The sequence below is a fragment of the Malaclemys terrapin genome, chromosome 22, assembly GCF_027887155.1.
Source record: "Malaclemys terrapin pileata isolate rMalTer1 chromosome 22, rMalTer1.hap1, whole genome shotgun sequence".
Lineage (NCBI taxonomy): Eukaryota > Metazoa > Chordata > Testudines > Emydidae > Malaclemys > Malaclemys terrapin.
This window is the reverse complement of record NC_071526.1, coordinates 20,216,742-20,232,610: the sequence shown is the minus strand read 5'-3', so window position 1 is coordinate 20,232,610 and position 15,869 is coordinate 20,216,742. Positions and strand designations below refer to the sequence as shown.

General features: G+C 46.1%; 1 protein-coding gene across 2 annotated transcripts; it reads left to right on the top strand.

Moving 5' to 3' along the window:
* Positions 1–1,376: 1,376 nt before the first annotated feature.
* On the top strand, positions 1,377–14,088 carry MYCBP (MYC binding protein). Of its 2 annotated transcripts, none has more exons than XM_054011572.1 (5): positions 1,377–1,603; positions 1,802–1,913; positions 8,134–8,182; positions 8,876–9,005; positions 13,994–14,088. In XM_054011572.1, the coding sequence occupies exons 1-5, from the start codon at positions 1,589–1,591 to the stop codon at positions 14,036–14,038; spliced, it is 351 nt and encodes a 116-aa protein (XP_053867547.1). In that variant the 5' UTR covers positions 1,377–1,588; the 3' UTR covers positions 14,039–14,088. The 2 variants fall into 2 exon arrangements, with proteins under 2 accessions (XP_053867547.1, XP_053867548.1); XM_054011573.1 differs by having other exon boundaries at positions 1,383–1,603; positions 1,802–1,874.
* Positions 14,089–15,869: the final 1,781 nt, after the last annotated feature.

The window sequence follows — 15,869 nt, the reverse complement described above, 5'->3', positions numbered from 1 at the left end:
GGGGCTAAAGCATATAACTTAGCTTCAGGGGCCTCCCTGTAGTGTAGGGTGCCAGGCAATTGCCCTGCTTGCACCCCCCCCCCCGCCCCAGGTTGAGAAACACTAATGTAGATAACTAGACACACCACCTGGAAGACTTCTGTGTACCCCCAGGGGGTACGCATACCCTTGGATGAAAACCACTGCTCTAGTTTATTTTGCAATAATTTCCCTGTGTAGACAAGCCCTTTCCACTTGTGAGCAGTTTATATTCTGAGCAGCATGTCTGTCAGATACTCCGTAGCAAACACACAGGACCTTGCCTTCTTTTCTTTTCAGATCACTGTACTGTAGCTGTCCTTCCCATCATGAAGAAGCATTAAAGGCGGCAAGGCTAGGAACTTCTGCGCCCCTGCCCTGGCAGTGATACCGGCCGGCGGCTCCCTGACATTGGCAGAGATGCCGCGTAGCACCGAGCATTTATCAGACTCTGAGCACTGCAGTGACTTACACACCATGTAGCAGCAGGGCCAGGAGGCTGTGCAGCAAGCAACCTGTATGACGCTGTATCGCAGCACTTACTTTTACCCTGGGCGGCACCCAGCCTTCCTGCTCCGAGCGTAACCACGGGGCACCGTGAGCACAGCGCCCCACACGGGAGTGGCTAACGCGGGTGGCTGGGTGGGAACGGCTGCGGCGGGAGGCAGCGGAGCGGCCAGGCGGGCGGCGGGGAGAAGGGGGCTGGGCAGGCCCTCGGGGAAGGCGGGAGAAGGGAGCTGATTGGGCGGGAGACGGTGGCTGGGCAGGACAGGGCCTGAGGTAGGAAGGCGGGAGAAGGGAACTGAGTGGCTGGGCAGGGCCTGAGGGAAGGCGGCTGAGTGGCCAGGCAGGGCCGGGCCGGCGGTGGGAAGGCGGGAGAAGGGGGCGGGGCTAGGGTGACCAGACAGCAAGGGTGAAAAATCGGGACGGGGTGGGGGGTAATTGGCACCTATATAAGACAAACCCCCAAATATCAGGACTGTCCCTATAAAATCGGGACATCTGGTCACCCTAGGTGGGGCTGGCCAGGGCTGGGTCGGCGGTGGGAAGGCGGGAGAAGGGGGCGGGGCTGGCCAGGGCCGGGCCGGCGGTAGGAAGGCAGGAGAAGGGGGGGGGCTGGCCAGGGCCGGGCCAGGCCGGCGGTAGGAAGGCAGGAGAAGGGGGCGGGGCCGGGCCGGGAAGGCGGGAGAAGGGGGGGGCCGGGCCGGCGGTGGGAAGGCGGGAGAAGGGGGCGGGGCCGGGCCGGCGGTGGGAAGGCAGGAGAAGGGGGGGGGCTGGCCAGGGCCGGGCCAGGCCGGCGGTGGGAAGGCGGGAGAAGGGGGCGGGGCCGGGGCCGGCGGTGGGAAGGCGGGAGAAGGGGGGCGCGGAAGAGATACAGCTCGCAGAAAGGCCCAAGGCAGGACGCCAAACAGAAGTTGGGGGAGGGGCGGGGCCGTGTACTAGCGTTCCCGTCTCCATGGTAACTGATGGAACGCTGCGTGTCTTCCCCGCCCTCCGGTAAAAGAGCCAGGGCGCAAGCGCGGCGTAGTCGTCAGAGCGGAGAGCGCGGCCCGGTGCGCAGAGCGTTGGGATGGCGCATTACAAGGTGCGGGGCTGCAACTTCTTCCCGGAACCCACCGCCCTCGCTTAGTTCCCTCCTCTCCACCGGGGAGGCCCGGTATCCCGCTGGCTGCCTTCGCGCGGCCTCTGCGCCCTTCTCGGACAGGCCCGGGCGAAGCCGGCTCGCCGACCCCGGACCGCCCTGCCCCGCCCCGCGCTAACGTTGTTCCCATCCTTCCCTCAGGCCGCGGACTCTAAGCGAGAGCAGTTCCGCCGCTACCTGGAGAAATCCGGGGTGCTGGACACGCTCACCAAAGGTAACGAGCTCCGAGCCGCTGCCCCCAGCGTGGGGGAAGGTAAATGCCCCCGCCCCCGCGCGGGGATCAGGTGGTGGCAGGGCCCTGTCTCTAGCAGCTGCTCTCCACGCACCCTCGCCTCCCAGTATGGGCAGGTGACCAGTAGCCTTTGTTGAGAATCCTGTGGGTCAAGACTTAAGATACTTGAGGTCTTATTTTTTCAGAGAACTTACTATTTCTGTAGCACTTTATATGTTCAAAGCAGAGTTCCACTTGATTTTAGTTGTAGTGTTGAGCACACCCCACTTCTGCAACTCTGACCCGTTGGCCCCTGATCCCTGGTACTCACTCCACACTGTGGGCACCTGTGAGTTTTGATCTAAGTGACTTGGTCAGCATTGCAAGATGCAGGTATACCATTCAGTTCTTCAGGGTGGCATTCAAAGTCTGTAACCATGAGACTATCCCTTTTCTCCCTATAATTCTCTGCTTTATTTGCTACACAACATCCAGTCTCTACAACAAAGGAGGCAGGGTTCTTGTAGACAAAACCACATTCACTACACAGTTCTGTTTGATTCCTGGTGCACTGAATGAGTCAGAAGTCCTGTAGGGTGAAAAAAAGTAGGTGATCATGTAACTAAAGAGTGTCATGCACATGCAAAAAGGGGGCACAAGCAGACTTAATCCTGACACTTCTCTGCAATCAGAATATTCCTTTCACATTTTTTATTTAATTACGCATTTAGAAACAAAAACTGACCAAACTGGATATGCTAACAATCCATATTGATCATCATATGGATTGTTAGCAGGTTTGTGACCTCTAGATCAGAGGTGGGCAAACTACGGCCTGTGGGACTGTTCTCCCCGGCTCCTGGCCCGGGAGGCTGACCCCTGGCCCCTCCCCTGCTGTTCCCCCTCCCCCGCAGCCTCAGCTCACTGTGCCACTGGCGCAATGCTCTGGGTGGCAGGGCAGCGCAGCTGCAGAGCACGGCCTGACCTGTGCTCTGTGGTGTGTGGCTGCCTCCAGCCAGGCAGTGTGGCTGCCTGTCATGGTGCAGCTGTGCCGCCAGCCACCGGTGCTCCAGGCAGCGCGGTAAAGGGGCAAGGAGTGGGAGAAGGGGGTTGGATAGAGGGCAGGGGAGTTCGGGGGGTGGTCGGGGGCCAGGGGTGTGGATAGGGGTTGGGGTGGTCAGAGGGTGGGGAACAGGGAGGTTGAATGGAGGTAGGAGTTCCAGGGGTGGTTAGGGAGAAGGGGTGGTTGGATGGGCAGGGGTCCTGGGGGAGGGCAGTCAGGAAGGAGAGGGGGGTTGGATGTGGCGGTGGGGGCGGTCAGGGGACAGGGAGCAGGGGTGTTGGATGGGGCAGGAGTCCCAGGGGGCCATCAGGGGCAAGAAGCGCGGGGGGGGGGGAGGTGGATCAGGGGCCGGGCCATGCCTGCCTCCAAACCCCCCAGCCCAGAGCCTGCACCCCAACCCCTTGCTCTAGCCCGGTGAAAGTGAGTGAGGGTGGGGGAGAGTGAGAGAGGGAGGGGGGAATGGCGTGAACAGGGTGGGGCTTCAGGGAAGGGATGGGGCCTTGGGGAAGGGGCAGGGTAGATCCTGGGTTGATCTTAAATTCAAAAAGTGATCTTGTGTCTAAAAAGGTTGGAGACCACTGATCTAAATCATTGATGAAGATATTGAACAGAACCGGACCCAGAACCAATCCCTGCGGGGCCCCACTCATTATGCCCTTCCAGCATGACTGTGAACCGCTGATAAATACTCTGGGAATGGTTTTCCAACCAATTTTGCTCCCACCTTATAGTAGCTCCATCTAGGTTGCATTTCCCTAGCTTACGTCTTCACTACCTGCCATATCAGCGGGTAGCAATCGATTTATCCGGGATCGATATATCGCGTCTTGTTAAGATGGGATACATTGATCCCCAATTGCGCTCACCGTCGACTCCGGAACTCCACCAGAGCGAGTGGCGGTAGCGCAGTCAACGGGGGAGCCGCGGCTGTTGATCCCGTGCTGTGTGGACCCCAGGTAATTTGATCCAAGATATTCGACTTGCGTATCTTGGATCAATTTCCCCCTCCTCCCCCCCCCCAGTGTAGACCAGCCCTTAGTTTCTTTATGAGAAGGTCATGCAAGACAGTATCAAAAGCTTTACTAAAGTCAAAATATACTGCTCCCCTCTGCCCCCCCAGCCACAAGGCTTGTTACCCTGTCAAAGAAAGTTATCAGGTTGGTTTGACATGATTTATTTTTGACAAATCCATGTTGACTGTCACTTATGACCTTATTATCTTCTAGATGTTTGCAAATTGATGGCTTCATTATTTCATATATTCATGTTGCCTGGGTGTAGCAGGTGCAGAATAGAGAGCACAGGAGTGTGTCTCCCTGCTCTCAGTTCTTGTGCCCAGCACTACATGTGGGCCCCCAGCAACTAGGAGGAGCAATTTCAAGAAAAGTCCTGAGCAAGCTCAGAGCAGACTGAATTTGGGAGAAATTTAGCTAACAAGTGTAACATACCTCTGCTGAGCAATTTTTTGGATCTCTGTAATTTGGGCCGACTTATAATGGGGATGGCAAAAGGCATACTCCTGAAACAAAGGCCATCCTTGTGCGAAACATAGAAGCACCAGAGATTCTTAGTCAAATGGCTGTAAGAATTTTTAACATGGGCAAAACAACTTTTTTGCATTAATTTCATTCTTGGAAACAGCTGAACTGTTGGGTACAACTTTCCAAAAATTTCAGCATGAGGCATGCATGTGGCATGTATGTAAAACTTCAGTCCAAATGTAGTTACTTTTAACTTAATAGTTTTTGACCAAACAGCCTCTCTCAATGGAAAATATTAAGCAACCTTACCCATAGGTCTAATTACCAGAGCTGGCTATAATCTGTGTTTTGGAAGTACCCAAATCCCCATATCTGGATTGGGATACTACTGGGTTAAATACTGAATGAACAAACAGAAAATCTAACAACTTCAGTAGAAATTCTGTGTTGGTTTTTATCCTGCCCTCATCAAAGGTCCCTACCTGTATAGCTCACAATCTAAGAAAGTCAAACAATATACAAAGAACTCGAAAGAGACAATTAAATACTTCTATATACTTTTTAGTTTTGTAATTGTATAAATATTCACTTCCTCAGCTGTTCCTTAGCCTATAAATCATGCATGGTTTTTTGTTTGTTTGTTTTGGGGTTTTTTATGTCTGTAATGGCAAAATTAGTCCTAATGCTTCTCCCCTCTCCTCTTATTTTTGTCATAAGTACCTAGTGAAAAGACTATGCAAATATAGTGGTGCATAACAAAAGTCTGTCAGAGAGAAAATAGGCATTATGCTAATGAAAATGTATCACAAAATGCTGCATGTGCATACTTAAGCTTGTAGAAAACATGGTATCTTGAGTTTCAGGAATAGTCTGTTAAGTAATTAAAGGCTGCGTCATAATACATTTTCACAAGCAGACAGTCAAGGTTGCAAGTTAAACTGTGCAACCTTAACCTTCTTGTTATTCTTTTTGGATGTGATATATACACGAATTCAAAGGGTATTATAGAAAGTGTTCTCATAGCTTTCCATTCTTTATTTTTTGTTTCTAATATATTAAACATTTGTTTTATATATTTCTAGCTAGCTTATATTTTCTCCTTGAATGAAAATGAAAGCAAGTAATCTCTGTTTAATTGCTTTATGAAGTGCTGCCATAGCTTTTAGGTCAAAACTATTCCGTAAAATGGAGTATCTGGAGACTCAATACAGGTATCACACTTTGGTTTGTCTCACAGTTGGTAGGGATAGTCTACCACTGTACCAAGTTTCAGATGATAGTGAATGTTTTAGAATGGAGTTAAGTTGCACATACATTCCGTCTTTTCATTTAAGAAACGTGTTATGAGTGCAGATCAGCTTACTCACTTTCACCACTCCATGGTGAATACATATTTAGAGTGTGAAGGACACTTCACATGCAGTCTTTTTAATGTGGGTAAGTTTAGCTGAAGTCAGTCTTTTTGCCACTTTCAGATAAATCAGTGTGCTCCATTTGGTGGCTCTAAAGCTGTTGTTGCTCACTAACAAACTAGTCTAAAAGGATGTAGCTACTCTTCAGTTAACTGACAGTGAACTCTAGTAGCTAACACAGTTGTCCTGGAAGGGAAGTTTCGGAGTCCAAAATTACATGAACAAGTGTTGGGAGTGTCCAGGCTAGCAAGTTAAGATGTGTTGGCTAACTTGACAATACATTAACTTGGTACCTACAACAATGGTGTTCTATTCCCAGTCACAGATCAGTTTAAAAACAAAAAATCTCCAAGTGCGGACATACTGACAGTGATAAATCGTATTCATTTTGGCTTCATTCCAAGTCCAGAAATCTAAGTATTAGTCAACAGGAGAACTGGTGGCTCAGGCTCTTTTAAGGATTCAGTCAACAAAGTGTTGAACAATGAATACTTCAGAAGTTCGTGCTATGTGGCTGTCTTTGGTGCACATCTGTGTTAACTCAAAATATTAGTTATTGAGAGTACACCTCTACCCCGATATAACGCGACACGATATAACACGAATTTGGATATAACGCAGTAAAGCAGTGCTCCCCGGGGGGCGGGGCTGCGCACTCCGGCAGATCAAAGCAAGTTCATAGATTCATAGATTATAGGACTGGAAGGGACCTCAAGAGGTCATCGAGTCCAGTCCCCTGCCCGCATGGCAGGACCAAATACTGTCTAGACCATCCCTGATAGACATTTATCTAACCTACTCTTAAATATCTCCAGAGATGGAGATTCCACAACCTCCCTAGGCAATTTGTTCCAGTGTTTAACCGCCCTGACAGTTAGGAACTTTTTCCTAATGTCCAACCTAGACCTCCCTTGCTGCAGTTTAAACCCATTGTTTCTGGTTCTATCCTTAGAGGCTAAGGTGAACAAGTTCTCTCCCTCCTCCTTATGACACCCTTTTAGATACCTGAAAACTGCTATCATGTCCCCTCTCAGTCTTCTCTTTTCCAAACTAAACAAACCCAGTTCTTTCAGCCTTCCTTCATAGGTCATGTTCTCAAGACCTTTAATCATTCTTGTTGCTCTTCTTTGGACCCTTTCCAATTTCTCCACATCTTTTTTCGATATAACATGGTTTCACCTATAACACAGTAAGTGTTTTGTGTTTTTTTTTTTTGGGCTCCTGAGGACAGCGTTATATCGAGGTAGAGGTGTACTATACTCAGTGTAACACTGAGTGCCCCTGGAGATGAGCACAACAATAGATGGATGATGGAGGAGCCAAGTGTGGGACTGTAAGAGTGCAACTGCATTCTTGAGACACCTTTTAGGATTTTTGCTTCCACTCTAGAAGCAAAGCAGCAGGTGGGTGCGATTTGTTTATTTCCCCTGGCCCCCCAGTAAAGGAGGCCTGGTGATAGAGGAGAATATTGAGTTTTCCAAACTTAGTAAAGGAGATTCTGTCTTTGGCTACACTAGAGAGCTTGCAGTGGCGCAGCTGCACCACTGTAAGATCTCTAGTGTAGCTGCTCTAAGATGACGGGAGAGAGGTCTCCCATTGGCTTAATTACTCCATCCTTCGCAAGTGGTGGTAGCTATATCAGTAGGAGAAGCTCTCTGGCTGACATAGTGCTGTCCACACCAGCGCTTAAATGGGCATAAGTTATGTTGCTCAGGGGGGTGGCTAATTCACTCCCCTGAGCAACATAATTTATGTTGATTTTAAGCTGTAGTGTAGATTACTTCAGATTACCTTTGTTACAAGATAAGTAACAAATATGATAGGCAACTACTTTACTGGTAGAGAATGTATATATCCTGGAACTATTATTAAATAGCTATTAATTTGATTAGTTTATGGAAAAATATAACTGCTTGAAAGTCACTTGCAATGTTTGTGTTTATGTAAATGCAGAATTTAGTGCAAATATTTAGCTTTACAGCTCATTAAAGAATTGTTGAAAAAAAGCTTATTCAAAATAATTCCAGCTATATAACTGTCAAAGCTTATGTTGGATGCACATGAGTCTCTCAGTAATACTCTGTATAATCACTAATACCTGTTCATTGTCCTAGCTTTTATTATAGTCAAAAATTATCTTTGTGTGTGAATGTTTAAATTAGTGAAACATCACGTTTAAAATACTAATCTGGAAGTAATCCTTTTTATGTCTCATATGTACTAGATTTGACTACTGGTGCACATTTAAGAAATTGAACAATTTGGGGTGTTCTCTGCTTCAACTGTTGGATGCTTTTTATTTACAGTGTTGGTAGCCCTATATGAAGAGCCAGAGAAACCAAATAGTGCACTGGAGTATCCTTTTTCTTCCTTCTGTGAATTGATTTCAGACAGATGTGAGGCAAAAAATGGAACCATAGTCCAAGGCAGAAACTCGTTTGTCTCCATATTATATAGTGTAAACAAAATATTTTATTTCCAGATTAAATAATAGCAGCAGCAATTTTAGGAAAATATGGCACTCAGTCAACCAAGTACAATAGCGAACTGGAAATTTAACTCTTGATGATAAAGTCCTTTCTACCAACAGCTTGAGGCTTTTGGCTTATCTAACCCAGGGTTTTTTTGTTGTTGTTTTTGTTTTTTGTTTGACCTCCTGCCTCAGTGGATTATGAGGGCTTACTACACAAGTATTTACTGTCTAAAATTTTCTGCCTTACAGTTTGGTATTCTCTTGTTCTTGTGTTGTGGGAGAGGGTAAAAGGAGCATCTTTCAGCTTTTACTTTATATTATTTTATAACAGTGCCCTTCTCAGTTGTCTTTACAAGCTAAGTAAACTTTGCTGTTCTTCTTCCTTGTGTTTTTAAAGGGCCTGCAGACAGCCATGTTGCCACCTTCTGTTTAAAAAAATTCTGTTTGGCTTTTTTCTTAACTGACACATCTGGCGTATCTTGTCAGTCTGCCATTATGTCTTGCTCTACCAGTGTTATAGTTTATTCAAATTCAGGCTATCATTTTTAAGTGAAGAAACACTTAACTTTTATTAGCTTTCTGAAGCATCATATAGGAGCCGCAGCTCCAGAAAATCCAGAAGTAGAGGCCCTTCGCCTGGAAGTGGCAGAGATGAAAGAAAAATATGAAGCTGTGTTGGAAGAAAACAAAAAACTAAAAGCAAAGGTAAATATTTAAGCGTTTCCATTGCTGTATATTCTTAAAATGTAAATAAAAGACAAATACACTGGTATTAGTTACTGTATCAATAGTCAATATTCATCAGTGATAATGCAGTGTCACTTTGTGCAAGTCTCAGAACAAGGAGAAGCCTGATAGGCTCTTGGTGAGGGGTCACTCAATTGAAAAGAACACTTCTCATGTTCTAATATGACTAACCACTCAGTTGCTTTTTCTTAACGTTCTTTAAAAGCCATGGAAAACCAGTACAAGTACCAAACTTAATTCTATCATTTCCACTCAATTTTATTTAACTTCTTAAAAAATGGGTTAAAAATCAATCTAGATGATAATTCCCAAACAGATTACAACATTTTAAAGACGCTAACTGCAAAGGCTTCTTATAGAATATAAATTCAAGGTGGAAGAGACCTATTGGGTCAATGGGATCAACACCTCATAGGATCTGACCCACTGGAGGCCTTTCTCTGTATGCAAAATACAACATTTAACTCTAGTTTAAAATACCTCTAGTTCTCTGACTGTGAAAACCTTCTGAATGGAACCTGAGTGTAAACTAAGGCAGAGTCATTGTTTTGGGTATACAGACTGCCTGCACCTCTCAGCTATCTCAAGAGGGCATCTGTTCTTAAACCAAGTTATATTTGAGACAGATTTTCAAATAACTCATTGTACAGTTACCATAGTTATACTGATCCATACCTGCACATGCAAATAGCCACATAAACGAGGGGTAGAACAGTGCTGGTTCTGAAAGTGTGTGACATACTCTTTCCCACGCAGTGATGCTGTTTGCTACAGTAACTTTACTTGCCAAATGACTAGTTACTACATACTATGTTTTACCTTCTACAACTTTTGATCATGCAAGCTTTTCTACATGGATTATGGGACTGCACACAAAGAGGCCTGAATCCTGCAAACTGCTATCTTAGTACACACCATATATTATCAGTGGTAGTTCCATAATAGAACAAAGGCACTATTTGTCCATTCATTGGTCCAGAAAACACCTACTTAACAATAAACTCATTGGTCAGATTAATGATCTCTCGATTAAATTTGCTGTCAAGACACAGGGCCGGTGCTACCATTAAGGCAAACTAGGCGGTTGCCTAGGGTGCCAAGATTTGGGGGCACCAAAAGGCAGTGCCCCCAATTTTTTTTTTTTTTTTTAAAGCGTTTCTGGGCTGGGCTGCTGGCGGCACGCTGACACATGTGGCTCAGACTCCCTCTCCCAGCGCAGCGGCCGCTCCATGCAATTATTCTCATTGCCGGCAGGGGCGGCGTGCTCGGGGAGGGGGCATAGCAGAGGTGAGCTGGGGTGGGGAGCCCTACGGCAGCTCCTCCCCCCGCCCTGAGGCACCCCCCCACGGCAGCTCCCCACCCCACCCCCCGACCCGGGGAGCCGTGCGGCAGCTCCCCACCCTAGCTCACCTCTGCTATGCCCCCTCCCCGAGCACGCTGCCCCCGCTCTAATTCTCCCGCCTCCCAGGCTTGCGGTGCCAATCAGCTGTTTGGCGCCGCAAGCCTGAGGGGGAGGAGAATTAGAGCGGGGGCGGTGTGCTCGGGGAGGAGGCGGAGCAGAGGTGAGCTGGGGTGGGGAGCTGCTGCGGGGGGGGGCTGCCTCAGGGTGGAGGGGAGGCTGGGAGCTGCCGCACGGCTGGGTGGGGGGCATAAGATGGAAGTTTTGCCTAGGGCGCGAAGCTTCCTTGCACCGGCCCTGTCAAGACATATATGCATAAGAATGGCCACACTGGGTCAGACTAGTGATCCATCTAGACCAATATCTTGTCTTCTGACACTGGCCAATGCCAGATGCCTCTAAGGAAATGAACAGAGCAATTATCAAATGACCTATACCCTGTTGTCCAGTCCCAACATCTGGCAGTCAGGGGCTTAGGGACATCCAGAGCATGGGGTTGCATCCCCGACCATTGGCTAATAGCCATTGATGGACCTATTCTCCATCAACTTATTGAATTATTTTTTTAACTTAGTTATACTTTTGGCCTTCACAACATCCTGTGGCAACAAGTTCCAGAGGTTGACTCCGTAGTGTATGAAGAAGTACTTCCTTTGGTTTGTTTTAAACCTGCTGCCTACAAATTCCTCAGGTGACCCCTGGTTCTTGTGTTATGTGAAGGGGTAAATAACACTTCCCAATTCACTTTCTTCACACTATTCATGATTTTATAGACCTCTATCATATCCCCCCTTAGTTGTCTTTTCCAAGCTGAACAATCCCAGTCTTCTTAATCTCTCTTCATATGAAAGCTGTCCCATACCCTTAATCATTTTTGTTGCTTTTTCTATTTCTTCTATATCTTCTTTGAGATGGGGCAACGAGAACTGCAACAGTATTCAAGGTCTGGGTGTACCATGGATTTTTATAGTGGTGTTATATTTTCTTATTTTTCCCTTTCCTAACGGTTCCTAGTATTCTGTTAGTTTTTGGGGTTTTTTTTGTTTGTTTGTTTGTTTTCTGCTGCTGCTGCTGCACAGGGAGTGATATTTTCAGAGACCTATCCACAATGACTTTCTTGAGTGGCAGCAGCTAATTTGGACTCCATGGATTTGTATGTATAGTTGGGATTGTTTTCCAATATGCATTACTTTGTATTCATGTGCTCTGAATGTCATGTGTCATTTTGTTGCCCACTCACCCAGTTTTGTGAGAGGCCTTTGTAACTCTTCACAGTCGGCTTTGGACTTATTGTGAGTAATTTTGTATCGTGCAAATGTTGCTGCCTCATTGTTTACTCCTTTTTCCAAATCATTGATGAATATGTTGAACAGCACTGGTCCCAGTAATGGTCACTGGGGGAGGGGGAGGGGGAGTGGGAGGAGGATGCCACTATTTACCTCTCTCCATTCTGAAAACTGGCCGTTTATTCCTATCCTTTATCTGCCTTTTAACCAGTTGCTGATCCATGAGAGGACCTTTCCTCTTATCCCATGACTGCTTAGTTTGCTTAAGAGCCTTTGATAAGGGACCAGGTCAGAGGCTTTCTGAAAGTTCAAGTACACTATATCCACTTAATAACTCTAGTCCACTTTTTTTTACAGTAAAAAGACTATAAGTATTTGACTTGAACATTCTGCTAAGTCAAGCTGTCATGCTTATCTAAATGGTCCTGGCTTGGGTTAAAATGGGAATGCTTCCTTGAGGGGGGAAAAATTAGATGAGTTGTGTTGGGAGCATGGATGCAGTTATTGCATCTTGCAGGCATTTTTTTTGTCACGGCTGGCTTAAAATGAGAGTAATCTGACTTTAGAAGAAGGGGGACTTTCCTATGAAAGTGGTCTAAGAGATCTGATAAACTCATTCGGTAATGAGGGCTGAATTATACCTTAGTGTGTGGGCCAGAGTTATAGAGTTTTGGGCCATATGCCACAACTCTGTGAAAAGGTGCAAGAGTCTGCCCTCAGGCAGTAACCAAGTTTGTTGGGGAAATCAGGAATGATTCAGAGTGTCATTAGGATCACCAATTTTTCTGCTCTCATTTCCTTGTATCTCTCCTCCCTCTGTATCTCTGAAATTTTTCTCCTTATTGATTAGTACTTTCTCTTCTCCACTCTTATCTACTGTTTATGCACTTTACTTTTTTTGTTCCATCTGTCTTTTTTGTCCTGCACAGTCACCCATTCCCCTGGGTCTTTGAGTTTTGTTGGGTTTCTGAAAGGCACCAGGACAACTTTTACATGAGAGGATTGTGAGCAAAATTGTGTTCTAATCAACTTCCTTCATTACTCTTTTAGCATGCAGAACTTTAAAGAGGAAACCTTTATTTTCCCTTTCCATTAAGTACTGTAGCAAGTTTAAGTAACTAGCAAGTTTCCCTTTTCTGCTGGGTGCCTGTGCAAAGACCTCTCTGCACAGGGGAAAACCTGCTAATCTGATTCTCTTGTTATGGGCAGAAGAACAGTACATGTAATTAATTGAAAAGCAAAACTTGACTAAGATCCACTCATACAGTCCAGACATTTTATTTTGTAGCTAGCTTGGTGTGCAAAAGCCATGGAGCAGCTTTTCAGCAGCTGTTGCTGGCAGCACACTGTGATAAATTTAATCCAACATTATTGTAAATGCCAGATGAATATTTCGATCAGGCTAGGAATTTCTAACCCATAAATGAGAAACATTTTAAATGCAAAATTAAAACTGAGTGGCAGATTCTAGATATTCTAATATTTACTTTATTAACCTTCCCTATGTCTGGGATTCTGTTCAAAGGCTCTGGTGAAATCTACTTGGTCTTCAGCTACTTAATTTTTATACATATGTATCTATAATTGGAGAATTCAGGGTGCATTTTAAGTGGCCAAATTATCACTAAATCTGTGTGAATTTTTGATCTAAGGTTCTGATGGTAAGTTTGTCCTCTATTTTAAACTTTACTCCTTGGAATAGTCTCATGAATAGCTAATACCCATTCTAGTGGTGGCAGTCAGACCATTTTACTCCAGCATATTTCAGTACAGCATACAAGAATGTAGGACACTCATTCTTCCCAATACTAACTCAAGAGTAGCCAGTATTGGGCAATCACAATGTAAAACCCTCTCTTCTTTAAAGTAAGAAATTAAATATTTGTCAGTGGGAAAAACTGTCAAAAGCATTTAATGGATCTTGTGTGCTGAAATCTCCTGACTTTATAAGTCACTTAAGAACTTTTGAAAATCCTGCCCTGCACCTTTAAAAGCCTCTCTCTTATAGCTGCATTTTTGCACAATACATTGCATTCTCCCTTCCCTTTCACCCCCCCCCCCCCCCCAAAAAAAAAGGTTTACCGGGCATGTTTGTTATCTTTGAAAATAGGTGGACCTATTTGTAGAATAAAGCTTGCTATAAAACAATTACTCCTCTCTCCTGTTGGGGTAAAATATGCCTTCAGGGTTTTTTGTTTGTTTGTTTTTTGTTTTTTTAACATTCTATAGCTAACAAAATCACTCCTTTTTTAATTCTACAGCTGTCTCAGTATGAACCACCTCCAGAAGAGAAGCGTGGTGAATAGGAATGCTTTCACCTTTTGGTTACTTAACTGAATAAAGGGCTTCATCAGAAGTTTACTGTCTTGACTTTTTTTGGATATAAATATCTTGAAACATTTTATGCAGTATGTTGGTAATCATCTTACAACGACATGAATTGCCTAGGGAAGTTGTGGAATCTCCATCCTTGGAGATTTTTAAGAGCAGGTTAGACAAACACCTGTCAAGGATGGCCTAGATCAGTGGTCTCCAACTTTTTTACACCCAAGATCACTTTTTGAATCTAAGGGCAACCCAGGATCTACCCCGACCATTCCCTGAGGCCCTGCCCCTTCCCCAAAGCCGCCCCATTCATTCCATCCCCACCCTCACTCACTTTCACCGGGCTGGGGTAGGGGGTTGGAGTTCAGGAGGGGGTGTGGGTTCTGGGCTGGGGCTGAGGAGTTTGCAGTGTGGGAGGGGGCTCTGTGCTGAGCGTGGGGCAGAGTGTTGGGGTGCAGGCTCTGGGAGGAAGTTTGGGTGCAGGAGGGGGCTCCAGGCTGGGGCAAAATGTTGGGGTACTGGAGGGGGTACATAGTGCTGGCTCTGGGAGGGTCAGTGCTGGGGTGCAGGAGGGGATATGGGGTGCTGGCTCTGGGAGGGGGGGGTCAGGGCTGGGGGTTGAGGTGCAACCTCCCACTGGGCAGCACTTACCTGCAGTGGCTTCTGATCGGTGGCGGGCACAGTGAGGCTAAGGCAGGCTCCCTGGCTCCACACTGCTCCCAGAAGGGGCCAATGTGCCCCTGGGGGTGGGGGAATGTGGCTCTGTGCACTGCCCCTTTGCAAGCACTTTGCCTGCAGCTCTCCTGGCCAATGCGAGCTGTGGGGGTGGTGCTTGCAGGCGGGAGCAGTGCGCCGGGGTAGGGAGTCAGCCCCCCGAGATGGCGATCGATTGGTAGATCTTCTAGGACCACTGGTCTAGATAATACTTAGTCTTGCCATGAGTGTGGGGGACTGGACTCAATGACCTCTCAAGGTCCCTTCCAGTTCTACAATTCTATGGAAACAGGCCTTATGATTCTTAAGGTAATCTGCAAACATTCTTCTGTAGACTTCTAAACCTAACTTTTTATAAGCTTTTTTGAAGGAGTTAACTCATCTGATGTGAATGTTATACCTTTCAGAACAGGCTAACATTAAGACTCATCTCACACAAAGTGCCTGAAGTACAGTGGATAATTTCAGTAGCAGTATTAAAAATGAGTTAAATTGTATTAATATGAAAGGTGAGTCCTATTCCTTGCTATTTACAAATGTGAGGACTGATTACATTGCACAGCAAAAACTCACCATTGAAGATCTATAAATATATGTTTAATGAACTATACGCTAAAGGCCAAGATGTGAGGAAGGGATGCTGGCAGTCTCCATGGCTACACCATATTATAGGGTGGGATTGTCATCCCTTTACCACACGTGCTATCACTTTTATCTGGCTGACAAATGATTGACGGTGGCAGATCATTAGGTAAATCAGAACTGAGATATTGCTGGTATTCACTGTAAGGTTGCCAACTTTGGATAAATTCCTGGAGATTTAATCACATGACAATCTTTAATTAAACATTAATCTTTAAGTCATGGAGACTCCAGGACAATCTTAGAGGGCTGGCAACCCTAAGCTACTTCTACATTAATAGGGTGATTTCATTCACTGTTCATAAGGTCGGGGAGGGAGCAGAGGTGTTCCGGTAGCAGGTCTCCTTAGACTGGATTGTCGGGGGGAGTGTTGTGCCTTGTACTACTCTAGCCCCCAAGTTGGCAGCTGTCACAACCCTCCCATCCTTACCTAGCAGCGGAAAGCGAGTCTCGGGC